Genomic DNA, 14,619 nt, shown 5'->3' on the forward strand with positions numbered 1-14,619 from the left:
ATCAATCAGCTCCCAGTTCTAGAGTTCTTTTAAGAATTGATTTAGGCTTGTGCTTATCATGGAAATTAAACCCTTATGAAAGATCCTGGTCACAGATTCTAAATAATTGAGTGACCAAAGTGCCCAGTAGTTTTTCCTTCTAATGAGCTAGGGGATCAAGTTTCATTAAAATATTTGTCCAGGACTCCTTTAGCATGAAGTTGCAATTTACTAGAATGATTTTTTTAAGAGTAGAATTTTTAAACAGGTACAGACTGAAGTTTTGGTGTCAGTTTTGATTCTTTATTCTGACTGATGCTCATGGAAGAAGGAGAACTGGATTAATTCGTTTTCTATTTTTTTTCAATCAAGAAAACTTAGACTACATTTCTAGAAGGCACCTGCTGTGGGGAGTTGCTTGGTCTTGGTGCAGCTTGCTACCTATTTGGTAGAGGGGCAGAGGGTTGCTGGGGTCCCTTTTATAAGACCCTGCTGTCCACACACACTGCCTGCAGGGAATGGAGCTCATGAGCCCATAAAGGATAAGGTTCCAACCCTTGTATTTAGCACCCTCTGCACCCTATATGAGCCAGTACCATTTTAAAGATGTTTTAAAATAGACGTGTAAGGGCCCAGAAGTTTTACAAATATTTGGGGGCCTTTAACCTTCATTTCACAGCTAATCATTGAAGTTAGAAAGCTCTTTCTCTTAAAAGCCTTGTCCCCATTTTCTTGCTCTTAAAATGTTACCAATCTGAGTCCCAGTGTCCTTCTAAGTACACTCCCACCCCATCCCACGGTCCCCAGATGAAGATCTTAAACAGACTTGTAGGCTTCTAGCAGGGATCTTCCTGATAAGCATGCAAGCCAGTGCAGCTAGGAACAGTTGGAGGGAGCAGGCTGGTCCTTAACACCTGGCTTCAGGAGCAGGGCTGGACTCCAGGTGCTTGCGCAGGTGGTTGGCAAAATCCACCTGGGTCTGTGATAAGACCTGGTTGATGATGGTCTTTGGCAGCCATCCCTAGAGTAGAAAAAGAATGTGGCCATCTTGTGGGTAGTGTTCATTGTAGAAACGTCTGTACCCTATCACAAACATGGGTTGCTTAGGGCTTGGTCTTCCAGCTCTGTTTCTGGGTGCAACCTTGGTGTTGACCAGGAGGACTGACTGCGTTACTACCCTGCTGTGCCGAGCAGTGTCCCTAACTGCTCTCTTCCCAGCTGTGTGACCCTGAGCTAGCAACTGTATCTTGTGGGGCTTAAGTTTCCTTCTTTCCAAATTGATAACTGCAGAGTTGAAATTTGACACAAGAGGTAAAAGGGAGGAGCTATTGTAGGCTTTTGAGATGATGGAATAGCAGGTCATTACTCAAGCCTCTTCCCTCCAACAATCTGTCTCTCAAAATGGAAGAGGATTTTTCCTGTTCCTTGTGGGATAATGTGGGAGGGTAAAGCCAGTTTTCCTCCCCACCACCTACCCACTGAGCCATTTTGTGCCCCTCACCTTGAGGTCAATGCTGAGCAGCCAGATGAGTTTGGTCTTTGAGGGACTTTGAGCCAGGGGATGGAGCACCATGCACGTGGGACCATGCTCGCCTCTGGCAAATGAAGAGATGTCAAGTCAGGGGGGCCTTGCAGAATTCCCCTTTATGCTGACCAGTTACACTAGCCACACTTCCTTATTACTTTGCCTTCAAATCCAAGAAATATTTTTTGCCAAGGGTGATATTTAACGGTTGGCATGGTCACCAGCTCATCAGAACAAATGCTGGTTGGAGCTAGAGCCTGGGGGCCTCTTGTGGTGCCTTGAAGTTGCAGATGGCCAGGGAAAGGGTCCAGGATGGTGCCTGGGGCCCCTAGGAAACTGAGGTAGGTAGCAGCTGTGTTCTGAGTGGTGTGGATTACCTTTTAATCGACGGTACGGTCGTACCTGAGCATCCCAGCTAAACCGCAGCCCTACCGCATGTTTTAGAAAGTTACTAAGGTGCTTAAACTTTCTGGGAAGGTCAGGACAAACTGGCTATCTAAGTAGGGCCAAACTTGTCTTCCTCCCCTGCCATGGAAAAAGAATATTTCTGTGTGAAAGGAAGCTGAGGGTAGGGACCAAAGGACTGGTTTCTTGGAGCTGAGGATTCATCACACACTTGGTGCATGCCCACAAGCCTGTGTTAGGAAAGGGAGGTTTTTTGGTTTGGTTTGGTTTTTCTAAAGATTTTATTTATTTGACAGAGAGGGACACAGCAAGAGAGGGAACACAAGCAGGGGGAGTGGCAGGCAGAGGGAGAAGCAGGCTTCCCGCCGAGCAGGGCGCCCGATTGGGGGCTCGATCCCAGGACCCTGGGACCACGACCTGAGCTGAAGGCAGACGCTTAACGACTGAACCACCCAGGTGCCCCAGGAAAGGGAGGTTTTGAGCGATTGCCAGTATTACCTGATGACACCTTTCTGCTCAGGCATCTCCCCGAAATGTGTGGCAATGCCAGCCAACACACAGGTGGAGCCTCGGCGCTTGGCACAGCGCACGCTCACGAAGTCACGGGGCCCCACCAGGTTTCCTGCTGCTTCTGCAGCCAGCTCATGGGTGATGACTGTATCTTTTCCAATCTTCTGCAGGACCTGCCAGGCCACAGGGAGCCGAGTCACCACCCAGCCAGTGCTGGTGCTAAGGCACCATCCGCAGCTTGCAGCCTCTTTGGCGCACCCTTCCGACTGGGCTCCTGTGGGTGCCCCCCTCCCCATACCTGGACTTTCCTCACCTTGATCTCCTTGACATTTGGGTTCCACTCTCCCATTGCTTCCATGCGTTCCACGAGCTCTTCATAAAGCCTCTCCATGGGCTGGTCCACCACCACCTCCAGCCGGAATACCTTGCCCACATCTGGGACCACTTTACTCAGTACTTGGTCCCCATTCGCCTGTCAGGGAAGAAAAAAGGAGCTGCAGGATAAAGGTTAGAGAGAAATATCCCTCGCTTAGGGCACACAGACGGGCAAGGCAGGCAAGGCAGGAAGGGGAACAGCACGAAGAAGCCTAACATTACTTCTGATTAAGACCGTTGGTAATCTTTCCTGCCCCAAGCTGCTGAAGCCTGGAGAGGTAAGCTGCCAGCGCCTGGACCCTTTCTTCTTGGTGGTAAGTGTTGATGGGTGTGGGTGGGTCCAACTGAAAAGGCTGCTGCTCAACCTCAGAAGCGTAAAGTTGCTGGGCAAGACAAACCTGGGAGTGGGAGAGTCTGATCTGCTACCCAGCTAATTACACACACACAATGTCGGGTGGGAGCTTAAAGAGGTTTTCAGTCCAATACCTCCTTTTACACCAGAAGGCTGGAGGCCCAGAGACCCTTAGCCTGAGGGCATTGCTGGGCCTACATCCCAGATTTCCTGGCTCCCAAACCAGGAGTCTGCTAACTCAGAACTTGAAGAAGGAGCGGGTTTACCTGAACTTAGGGCAATAGGCAGCATGGAAGCTTCTGGATGAAGGCAGAGCCACCAGAGTCTCAGTAGAGCCCGTGGCCTCAAACACGTGCCTGTTACTGGTTCCCAGTCAGGATGCGGTGCTCAGGAGCCAGGAAATCCAGAAGGCTTTGGGCCATTTGTATTCTCGTCCAGCCCCGTTGCAGCTGAGCCCAGATCAGCCCTGCAAGCTCAGCTCTAAGAAGGCTACACAACACCAACCCTGCGCCTTGGCCCTGGCCCTTCTGACCCAGGGTGGTACGGGTCTCTAATGCACGCAGAACCCCCACTGCATGGTCTCTGCCAAACTGGGTGTAGAATGTGTTTGGAGGGTAACGAAGGATCCAGAACAGTGTTTCTCAAACACGAGTCTCTGCAATATCTTTGATGGGCAAAGGGAGTATCTGAGGATGTATTCTTGAGAAAGGAGAATTTTCAAATTACAACTACCTGCTGCATGAGGCAGGAATCCTGAGGCCTTTGAGAATGGCAGTGGAACAGTGAGGAACGTGGGTTCCTCCAGGCCCACGCTTACCTGCTGGTTCTCCTCCTTCCAGCCCTCCTGGCTGCTGAGGATACCCAGGGCCTTCTGCATGGCCTCCTCTCCCTGCCGGATATAGGCTAGCTCCTGGTCGCTGTAGAGGGTGTCTTCCAGCCGAGAACCTAGACACACAGCCAAGGAGAGACTGGGCTTGCTTCTGTTTCCCTGGCCTCCGCCATGGCTGCCATCCCTTCAGTCTGGATCTGCTCATTCCTCTGCAGAGCCAAGACGAAAGCCATAGGGTCCGGCTTGCAGGTGAAGTTAGATACACAGCTGCAGCTGACGGGGGTGGCCTTGAGGAACTCCAGCCCCACCCTCTCTGAGTGAGAGAGGCCAGCTTAGGGTTAGGGGGAGGCGGGGGTGCGGGAGGGAAGCAGGGCAGCGTGCCCAAGCTCACACCCCGGAGCCGCCTCCTGCTGGCACGAGCCCAGAAGCCTCAGTACTTACCGAGCAGAGAACTCCGACGCCGAACCTGGTGAATCCACGCGCCGGGGGTCGGGCCCCCCAGTGCCCTCCGGTTCAGCTCCTGGCTGATGGCCAGCACAGCCTGGTGCCTCAGCCCTGCGGAGAGGGGAGGCAATTGTTGCTTAGAATCGAGAAATCCCCTTAGAGCGAGACCATTGCACCCCTTCATCTTGCCACAGATGAGGAAACACCAGGAGAGGGAGGTGACTTGCTCAGGAACACGGATCCCTAGGGGAGACCTCAACTAGAGCCAGGTCATCTCCCAGTCTAGTGCCGTTGTTCTCTGCCAGGCGACCTCCTGGGCCCAGAGTCGACCTTCCATCTGGGCTGGCCAGGCCCGGTCCTGCCTGGAGGCGGGGGCTGGATGGGAGCCCGCTGAAGTTTCCTTCTCGAACGAGAGAGAAGCTTCGTTCGACTAGAAAACAATCTGCTGCAGAAGGAGGATTAAAGATGCCCATCCCCTGTAGTCTGTGTCGCTGTCAGCAGCTGCGGTCCTTTGCCTGAGTAACTGCTCAGCGTGCCCCTGGGCGCAGAGCAAGGTGAGTCTTGTTGATCTAGTGAGAACAGCCCTGCTGCTGGTCGGGGTCTTCCAAGCATGGCTTCCATCTAAACGGAAGCCGGTTCCTCCCAGTGTAAGTGGGGAGCACTTTCGATTGGTTTGTGTACCCTTCAATGACCGCAGGGGATTGACTCAGATGACCTTGGGTCCTGATTAGCTCTACAAAATCAGACTTGGGTAACTGGTTCTGCTTCCTCATTGTACAATGATAACCAGACTTCCAGCTGCACCCGCTTTCTCTCTTCACTTTGCTCTTCTCTGCCCCCGTCCCCCATGTCTCAGGCTTTGCAGCACTGCCCGCTGGACTCAAGGCTCACTGCCCACCCTGCGCTGCGGCTCAGTCTTTGCTGGTACCCTTGGTGCCGATTCAGGCAAAGTCAGGAAGAGCTCAAGAAAGACCGGAGCCCTGGAGAGCAGGGCAGAAGTGACCAAACCCGGGGGAGAGGGGCGAGGGACACAGGCGTCTTAGTATCCAGCCCAACTGTTCACATGGGCAAAGGGATGTCCAGAAGGGAAGAGATGTGTGCCGGTTCCCCCAACGAGGTGCAAAGTGGGATCAGCCGGGGAGCTCCCTGAGTGCTCCGGGTCACCATGTGGGCCACCCCCCTGGCCTGGGGAACTCACCCTTCATGTTGCGCATGTGTCTGTAGGAGCTCCCAGCACACAGCTTGAATGTGGCTAGAAGCATGGTGTCCAGGCGGTGGGGACAGGCAGGGGAGCGGTGCTGTGGACACTGCTGCCGTTGCCTCCGCTCTCAAGGGTGGCTTCTTCCTTCCCTCTCCCCCCCCCCGCCCCCGGAGCCTGTCAAGGTCTGCCTCTGGGTCTGGCAGCCAGGGCTGGGGACCAGCCGAGTGTTCTGCGTCTTAAATGCCCCCCCGCTGAAGGCTGTACTTCATCATCCGGAGATAAAGCCATCACTCGCTGTGCAAAGGAAGGGGTCAAGGGTAGAGGGATTGCCACACACCATGGCTTTGGCCATTTGCGGGGAGCCTGGAGGAGGCGGGCCCATAGAAAGGAGCAGGGAGGCCGGTGCCAAAGGAGCAGGGGATGGAGGAGGCAGAAAAAGAAGCAGCTGAGGTCAAGGCAGTTTGGAAGAAAGCATACACCATCTGACTGGTTTTCAAATAGCATGTGAAGTGCTGTTTAAAATGTAGGTTTCTGGGGGCACCTGGGTGGCTCAGTCAGTTAAACGTCTGTCTTCTCAGGTCATGATCCTGGGGTTCTGGGATCAAACCCCAGTCCTGGGATTGTCCGGGAATTATCCTAGGATCGAGCCTGCATCGGGCTCCCTGCTCAGCGGGGAGTTTGCTTCTCCCTGTCCCTCTGCTATTTCCCCTGCTTGTGCTCTCTCGATCTCTGTCAAATAAAATCTTAAAAAATAAATAAATGAAATGCAAATTTCTTTTTTTTTTTTAAAGATTTTATTTATTCACTTTGAGAGAGCAACAGCGCACAAGCCAGGGGGAACAGCAGAGGGAGAGGGAGAAGCAGACTCCCCGCTGAGCAGGGAGCCCGATGCAGGCTCGGTCCCAGGACCCTGGGATCATGACCTGAGCTGAAGGCAGACGCTTAACCAACTGAGCCACACAGGGACCCTAAAACTGCAGATTTCTGGCCCTTAGCCTCAGAAACTCTAGATTCAACAGGTCTAGAATTGAGGCTCTAAAACTTGTATTAAGAAAAAAAAAAAAAAAAAAATCCCAGGCCGCTGCCATGCAGGTATCTTGTGAACTGCATGCTTCTCTTGGAGAAGCATTGCCCTGGTCTCTCACGAAATCTTTTCCCTTTAAGATTGAACTTGAGGTTGCTTCTAAGCTAGATTCACCCGGCAGGGATATCGGGGGTCAAGAGAATCACACTAGTGTGGCCCCTGGCCCAGGGCCTGCCTGCCTTGTGAGAGAGTTCTGTGTCCTGTCACCACTGCCCCGAGGCAGGGAGGGAAGGCCTACGAAGTGGGGAGCAGTAGCAGAACCCTACGGGCTCCTGCTGGCTCCCTCACCACAGAAAGGATGAAAGGGACTGGACCTGCTCAGAGCTCGCCCAGAGCCCACGCAGAACCTAGTGACTCTCACCCCCACCCTCCATTAACCCCTCATGAGTGGGAAGGGTCCAGCGATCCAGGGGCCCTTGTCCTGGGCTCCTCTCTGAGCAGTGGCTGCCCGGAGGTCCCCTGGCCCATTTCTCAAGGCCCACTGTGGGCCCTCTTCCTCTGGGAAGCCTTCCTCGACCACCCCAACTTTCTGGAATGGCTTGTTACTCTGTCTCACACTCTTACGGTCACTGCCACCGGAGGCGTGCATCATCTCGGTAGAATGGTTTGGGTGTGTTTGCTTGTCTCCTCCATGGGACTGTTTCTCCCTGAGGCAGGCGCCGTGTCCGCTCCCCCTCATCCCCTGCACTCAGCTCCAGGCAGGGCACAGAGCAGGCTCTTCCTCCTTCTCTATGGGGTGCCCAACTGGGCAAGGTGGGGGGTGTAGTATGTCTTTGGCTGAGAAAACCCAGCCTGTAGGCTTTGTTTCCAGCCCTTGCAGAGTCCCAGGGAAGACAGCACCAAAGGGAGAGGCCTGTGTGAGGGGTGGGGGGACTGAACCTTTCACGGCTGGATGAGAGGGTGCAGAGGGCTTGCTGAGAAGGCTGAATAGCAGCTCCCCCTCCCCCCGGCTTCTCCTCCCCGCATGGACACGTGCGCCCTCAAGCACATGTGCCCCTCAGTGGAGGTGGCGGGGAGCGGGAGGGGGTTATTATGGGACAGGCCATGCAGATAATGTTCAAGGCCCTGCTGTTGCCATCCTGGGGAGAGTTATGGCCACCGTGAGTGGGGAGGAGCTGGGCTGGGGAGACTGCAGGATCCAAGCACACAGCTGCTGCTGATGTCAGAGCTGCCACTGACTCAGGGAGGGGTGCTGGTGACCTCCCCCAAGGCCAAGGCCCTCGTCTTTCCTTCCTCATCATTCCCAGGACCAATGAGTAGTTAACTCTCACTGTCCCCCTGAGCAGTAAGGTGGTTCCTCTGGCTCTGGACGTTATCTGTGTCTGGCTTTGCTTTTTGAGGACGGCAGAAGCCCCAAGGGAGGAGACAGGGTGGACAAGGCAGGCCAGGGAGAAAGGCAACCAGAGGTCCGGCTCAGATGGTGCAGAGTGCGGGAGGGAGGCAGCGCTTGGGAGCACTCATTCCTTCAACACCCCCTTGTTGAGTGTCCACTGTGTGGCTCTGCCCTTGCGAGGGAAAATGAACCATGTGGCCCAGGAGGAGAGTCGGGGAGCCGAGGAGGAGTTCGGAAGTACAGAGGGTAGAGGGCCTCACCACACAGCGGGAAGGCGGAGTGGCCAGGAAGGCTTCTGGGAGGAAGGGACATTTGAGCTGAGTGTGCAAAGTGCGGTTAGGAGTTGCTGGGTTTGAGATCGAGGATAGGGTGCGGGGGTTCCGGGGAGAGCATCTGGCCAGCAGCCCAGAGAAAGGATCTGAGGGTTGCTCCATAGCAGGTTGTAGGGAGTGGTGGGAGGTGGAGTACCAAGGGTGGGGGGGGGGGCACGGGAAGACCCTGCAGGTGACGGAGCTGTCTGGGCCCCCGCTCGGAGGTGTGCACGGGCATCCCCAGGGTCCCTGGGGCTGGGCTGGCCGTGTGGCGAGGCTGGGGAGTGGAGGACACGTGGGTGTCGCACCTCAACAGGCTCCCAGCCCCCACCCCGCCCCGCCGTCTGCCTCTTGCTTCGCAATTGCCAGCCTCTCACTCCTTCCGTCTCAACGTCCTGATCTGTGAAATTGGGGTGTATCTTCCTTTTCCTTTGTGTGACCCTCTCAGGGTGGTGAGAAGGCTGCCATCAGGTGACAAATACATTAGGAGCCCACAAGAGAAAGTCCGGTCCTCTTAGCCCAATCTCCAGGCCCTCCAGTGTCTCCCACCCCAGCTGTCTTCTCTGGGGCCTGCAGGCTGTCTGCCCTGTGCACACCTTCTCTTCATCCAGGTAGCTCACGGCATCCCCTGCCCTCAGGGCTTCCCCTTGGGCCCCACCTCGCTCTGCTCTTTAACTAGAATTCGGTACTTTTTCCTTTGGGCCCCCTCAATAAACGTGTAGCACAGTATCAGTAAGTCTACTGGCCTCCCACACACCCCTTTTTAAAAAGACTACTATTTTAGAGCAGTTTTAGATTCTCAGCAAAATTGGGGGGAAGGTATAGAGGTTTTGTTTTTAAATTTTTTTTTAAATTTAATTATTTGAGAGAGAGAGAAGGTACAAGCAAGGGGAGGGGCAGAGGGAGAGGGAGAAGCAGACTCCCCGCTGAGTGGGGAGCCTGACGTGGGGCTCAATCCCAGGACCTCAGGATCACCACCTGAGCCGAAGGCAGATGTCTAACCTACTGAGCCACCCAGGCGCCCTTAGTACAGAGGTCCCCACACTTGCAGGTCCCCCTTTTTTGCATATCCATAAGCTCCATAAGGACCTGTAAACTCCACGAGAACTTGGATCCTTTGCAAGTTCTTGAATCCCTAGCACTCAGCACAGTGCTAGATAATTCATGGATACTGCATACTGCATCAATGTTTAATAAATGATTGGAAGGCATAGAGCCTGGTACTTTGTAGATTTTTCAATAAATACTGATTTTCTTCCATCTCTTAAGGGTGGTCAGCTTGGAGGTGAGGGCAAATCCTGGACTGCTTTTAGGGTATATGCTTATTTAGGATTGAAAGAATGCAGTATTTTTCTCCCAAGGCATCGTTGTGAGGAGGCAACAGAGAGTTCAGGCAAGTTTGACTCGTTGGGCTTGAGGTAATTATGGATTACCTCCCATTAGAGTACATTTTATGTCGTTGGTATCTTAATTCCTTAACCCGAGTTGGTCACCATCATTTCACAGGGCACCCTTATTTGTACAAAGTATGAGTTCACTGAGGGTATGGAGTCTATCCCAAGAGTCTGGCACACGTTGGGGATTCAGCAGATGATAGTAGCTGACGCTGAGCACGCCTCTGGGCAAGGCACTCTTGCAAGCTCTTTATGCATATTACTTTATCCTTACAACCACCACCTGGAGTTGGTACTATTCTTTTTTTTTTTTTAAGATTTTATTTATTCATGAGAGACAGAGAGAGAGAGAGAGAGAGAGAGGGAGGCAGAGGGAGAAGCAGGCTTCCAAGGAGCAGGGAGCCCGATGCGGGACCCGATCCCAGGACTCTGGGATCATGACCTGAGCTGAAGGCAGACGCTTAACCATCTGAGCCACCCAGGCGCCCGAGTTGGTACTATTCTTATGCCAGTTTTACGGCTGAGGAAATTGAGGCATTGAGGTAAGCAGCTTGACCAACCTCAGACAGCTCTGAAGAAGCCAGGCAATCTAGTTTGTGCTCTTGGTTACACAGCTAAACCTTTAAAAATCTCGTGTTTCTGGTGACACAGTCTTGGTTTCAGCTCAGGTCATGATCTCAGTTGTGAGATCGAGCCCTGAGTAGGGCTCCACACTCAGCGGGGAGTCCGCTTGAGATTCTCTCTCCCTCTCCCTCTGACCCTCCTGCTCATGGTCTTGCTCTCTCTCTAAAATGGATGAATAAATCTTAAAAAAAAACCTCGTGTTTCTCTCTGGAAACCGGGGCCAAGAGTTGCCTCTCATAGCCTGTCAATCCTGGCATATAGAAGTAATCAACAAACTTAGGGCGATGAACGACTTATTCAAACTATATTTGGTTCCTTGTTGCCCCTTCACTCTCCGTCTCCGCAGGTAAGCCAGGCTTTAGGTCTTCTTGCCCAGAGATTTGGGCAGGGAACACAAAGCTTTCTGCCTTTTGGAATAGCCTAAACCAGAGGAGCAAATGGAAGGTGGGTGGGCTAAATTTAACCTTCCTGATTTTTTTTTTTTTGATCTGTACAGTATTTTAAGAAAATTTTGTATTAGTTGCCAACATAAACTATAGCAACAGGAAACAGGTCAGTGGTTGCCAGGGGCCGGGAAGGAGGGAGAAGTTAAATTCAAAGGGGCAGCGGTGGTGGGAACATAACTATATGCAGGTGTTAACTCATAGAGCTATGCACTGAAAGAGGGGATTTTACTGTGTATAAATTATGCGTCAATAAAATCTGGTCTTAGAGATAAATTCCCAGGCCATCTGGATATCTGACCTTGAGCTGCACTGAGCCCTCACTCTTCCTTTTTGTCCTTGCTACGGGCTCGCTGGCTACCCAGAGCAGCAGTATCTGAGGCCATTACCAGCCAAGTGGCAGCAACCGCTACTGAGGGGCTGGAGTTAGGGAAAACATTTTTTTAAAAAAGATTTTATTTATTTATTTGAGAGAGAGCGAGTGAGCAAGCACGAGAAGGGGGAGGGTCAGAGGGAAAAGCAGACTCCCTGCTGAGCAGAGAGCCCCCCAGTGTGGGACTTGATCCTGGGACTCTGCGGTCATGACCTGAGCCAAAGGCAGACGCTTAACCAACTGAGCCACCCAGGCGCTCAGAAAAACATTTTTTTTTTTTTTTTAAAGGAGAATGGGTACAATATAGGCTGAGAGGGCGAAAAGAGGCAGGGCGGTGAAATGAGGCAGGAGGAAAGAAAAGAACTTGATTTCATCCTCTGCTTCCAGGGAGCCCACGCAGAACCTGAGGCGGAGACAGGTAGAGGAGTCCTAACCCAGGCACACCCACCCAGATGAATAACAGATACGCTCCATTGCCTAGAGCTGGGTTTCCAATTCTTTCAGGCTCGAAGATCTTGCGAAGGGGATAGGAAAAGTTGCTTTCGATCTTGGTTCACTTAACTGGACACAAGACCTGCTTAGTTGTTAGAAGGCAGCTCTCCTTATTGGGGGAGGGGTGTGGCGCTGGAGGGTGATCGGCCAGATGGGGGTGGGGCACTGCAGTTGGGAGGAAAACAGGCTAAGAGTATGTTCTTTCCTTCCAACACCCCTGAGAAGTCCACCCCCATCCCCAACCCCATGTTTCCCTGGGATGCTCTTCCAGACAATTGTACGCCAAGTACTTCCACTCTTCACACCTGGGTGTCTGTGGTCTGCAGTGAAGGCTGCCCTACAGTAAGAGCACATTTCCACATTCAGCACAAGGATCTCTAATGATTACTCCTGTTGGTTGCTCGGTGGGTCCAGTTGTCCTCATGTTCAGTCTCACTGGCAAAAGCCTGACCTCTCTTGGATTTAAGAAGCAGTTGACCCTTGAACATGTGTTTGAGCTGCCCAGGTGTGCTTATTTTGATAAATAGAGAATAGTACTGTAAATGTATTTTCTCTTATGATTTTTTAAAAGATTATTTCAGAGGAGGGGAGGGGCAGAGGGAGAGGGAGAATCTTCAAGCTGATTCCTTGCTGAGCGCGCAGAGCCCCACGACACAGGGCTCAATCCCAGTGTGGGGCTGGACTGCGGGACCCTGAGATCGTGACCTGAGCCGAAACCAAGAGCCCGCCGTTTAACTGACTGAGCCACCCAGGCGCCCTATTTTTTTTTAGTAACATTTTCTCTAGCCTACTTTATTGAAAGGATACAGTACATAATACATGTAACATACAAAATATGTGTTAATCAAATGTTTATTTTAAAGATTTTATTTGACGGAGAGAAGAGAGCACAAGCAGGGGGAGCAGCAGAGGCAGAGGGAGAAGCAGGCTCCCCGCTGAGCAAGGAGCCCGATGCAGGGCTCCATCCCAGGATCCCGGGATCATGACCTGAGCCCAAAGCTGATGCTCAACAGACCGAGCCACCCAGGCGTCCCTGTGTTAATCAGTTGTTTATGTTATGGGTAAGGCTTTTCAGTTAACAGTAGGCTCTTAGTAAAGTTTTGGGGGAGCCAGGAGTTACACGGGGATTTATGACTGTGTATGGGGGCCGTGTTCCTGACCCCTGCATTGTTCAAGGGTCACCTTTAGGAACCAATTGCACTGGTAGAGCACGTGTGCATGTGAGCTTTTATCTCAGGTGACATTCCTGCTCAGCGCACATTAATTCCAAGGGGACAGCTCAGACTACTCTGCTGCTTTTCGCTTAAAGCTGGAGGACTGTTTCAGCATCGGGGCACCGGCCTGCAGCATCTACGGCCAGGATGACTTCTCTGTCCCTCACTGGGAATCCTGGCTCCTAATGTGAAAGGAAGTTGGATGGAGCTGCTCTCGTAGCATGCCTTTTTGAAAGGTGAAATATGCCCCTCCGAGACACACATATGTAGAGCTTCTTTTGGGGGAGAATGGAGGTGTGGAACTGTTCGTTAACTGCCTCTCCTCTAGCATTTCTTGCCCAGTATGATTCCTGGGATTGACTTTTTTTTTTTAAAGATTTTATTTATTTGACAGAGAGGGACACAGTGTGAGAGGGAACACAGCAGGGGGAGTGGGAGAGGGAAAAGCAGGCTTCCCGCGGAGCAGGGAGCCCGATGTGGGGGCTCGATCCCAGGACCCAGGGATCATGACCTGAGCCAAAGGCTCAACGACTGAGCCACCCAGGCGCCCCACTGGGACTGACTCTTGCGCTGTGCAGCGCTGCCATGAATCTCATGTATGGCTGCGACTAGAGGTTGCCTGGTGCGTCTGCTATCCGTACGGCCTCTGCCTGAGCCCACCAGCCTCTACTCGTCGGCAAAACGAGACCACTTCCCAGCCATCTTCACCTCTAACACCTCTGGGATTCATTCGGCCATGGCTTCCCTGAAAAGCCCTGCACAATGGACAAGTATCCAGGGCCTGTTAGGAGTTTATCAGAGCTAGGGAAGGCTGTGACTTGTTTATTTAAAAAGATTTTATCTATTTGAGAGCGAGAGAGCAGGAGTAGGGGCAGGGAGAAGCAGACTCCCTGCTGAGCAGGGAGCCCGACGTGGGATCCTGACCTGAGCCAAAGGCAGACGCTCAACTGAGCCACCCAGGCGCTCCAAAGCTGTGGTTTAAATTAGCTAAGAGCCTGTAATATAAGGTCGAGAGCCATGGAAAGGGAAAAAGAACAGCTAGAAGAGAAAGAGATAGGTTTCTGTACTCAATTTTATCAGAATAAAGATGGACAGGAAAGGAGCTTTGGTAGATCGTCCTTATTTGTCTCCCTAGAAAGCAGTCTCATGGGAACCCCTATTGGAAGACACTACTAAAGATAATAGAAAAGTGTGAACTGAGGTGGAGTCTGAAATTAAGTGGAAATTAAGTGCCTTTTTCTCATAAACCGTAACTCTTGCTTGTTACTGCATTTGGAATTGTTTGACGGAGGTTGGAAAAAACAAGATACTATAGTGAAGCAAATTTCTTGAAGGTATCAGATGTTCTGAAACAGTGGGGCCAGGAAAACGAATGTAATTCTGCTGACTCGCAGTTATCTTCTTAAAGTGACACATGCTTTTCAAAGGTGGGTGATGGGTCTTGTCCCTTGTTGTGTGTTAACTTTAGTAAAGTGCAGGATCTCATGGGAATGGAGTTTGAGAAGCTGCTGCTGAAGCACGGACAGCCAGTACAGCCTCTCCAAACCGAGGCTTCTCGTACCACCAGTAACTGCAAAACGTGACTGAAAGCTCTTTCCTCAAGCCTGAAAATGTGTTTTTCTTACCAGACAAAAACATGAAAAGCGGAGAGGGGAGGACCTGCAAGGTATTTAGGATGCAAATATTCCTTCATCAGTAACTAGCAACTTGGAATTATCACTGAAGGGAGAA

At 52.0% G+C, this 14,619-nt stretch overlaps 1 protein-coding gene and 1 long non-coding RNA gene across 4 annotated transcripts; one reads left to right on the plus strand and one right to left on the minus strand.

Moving 5' to 3' along the window:
• Positions 1–268: 268 nt before the first annotated feature.
• STAR (steroidogenic acute regulatory protein) lies at positions 269–5,739 on the minus strand. 2 transcript variants are annotated; one of them, XM_028096095.2, is made up of 7 exons: positions 5,618–5,739; positions 4,417–4,530; positions 3,964–4,091; positions 2,733–2,891; positions 2,408–2,592; positions 1,481–1,574; positions 819–1,000 (listed from the first exon to the last, which is right to left on the minus strand). In XM_028096095.2, exons 1-7 carry the CDS (start codon positions 5,679–5,681, stop codon positions 887–889), a joined length of 858 nt encoding a protein of 285 aa, XP_027951896.1. In that variant the 5' UTR covers positions 5,682–5,739; the 3' UTR covers positions 819–886. The 2 variants fall into 2 exon arrangements, with proteins under 2 accessions (XP_027951895.1, XP_027951896.1); XM_028096094.2 differs by lacking the exon at positions 5,618–5,739 and having other exon boundaries at positions 269–1,000; positions 4,417–4,894.
• LOC148164816 (uncharacterized) lies at positions 2,380–5,761 on the plus strand. 2 transcript variants are annotated; one of them, XR_015767759.1, is made up of 3 exons: positions 2,380–4,224; positions 4,725–4,973; positions 5,276–5,761. It is a non-coding gene; the product is annotated as an uncharacterized LOC148164816 (long non-coding RNA). The 2 variants fall into 2 exon arrangements; XR_015767760.1 differs by having other exon boundaries at positions 2,380–3,072; positions 3,986–4,224; positions 4,725–5,761.
• The last annotated feature ends 8,858 nt before the right edge of the window (positions 5,762–14,619 follow it).

Source organism: Eumetopias jubatus, unplaced genomic scaffold, assembly GCF_037043125.1.
Source record: "Eumetopias jubatus isolate StellerSeaLion01/CBP00866 unplaced genomic scaffold, mEumJub1_p1.0 scaffold_2, whole genome shotgun sequence".
In the NCBI taxonomy this organism is placed as follows: domain Eukaryota; kingdom Metazoa; phylum Chordata; class Mammalia; order Carnivora; family Otariidae; genus Eumetopias; species Eumetopias jubatus.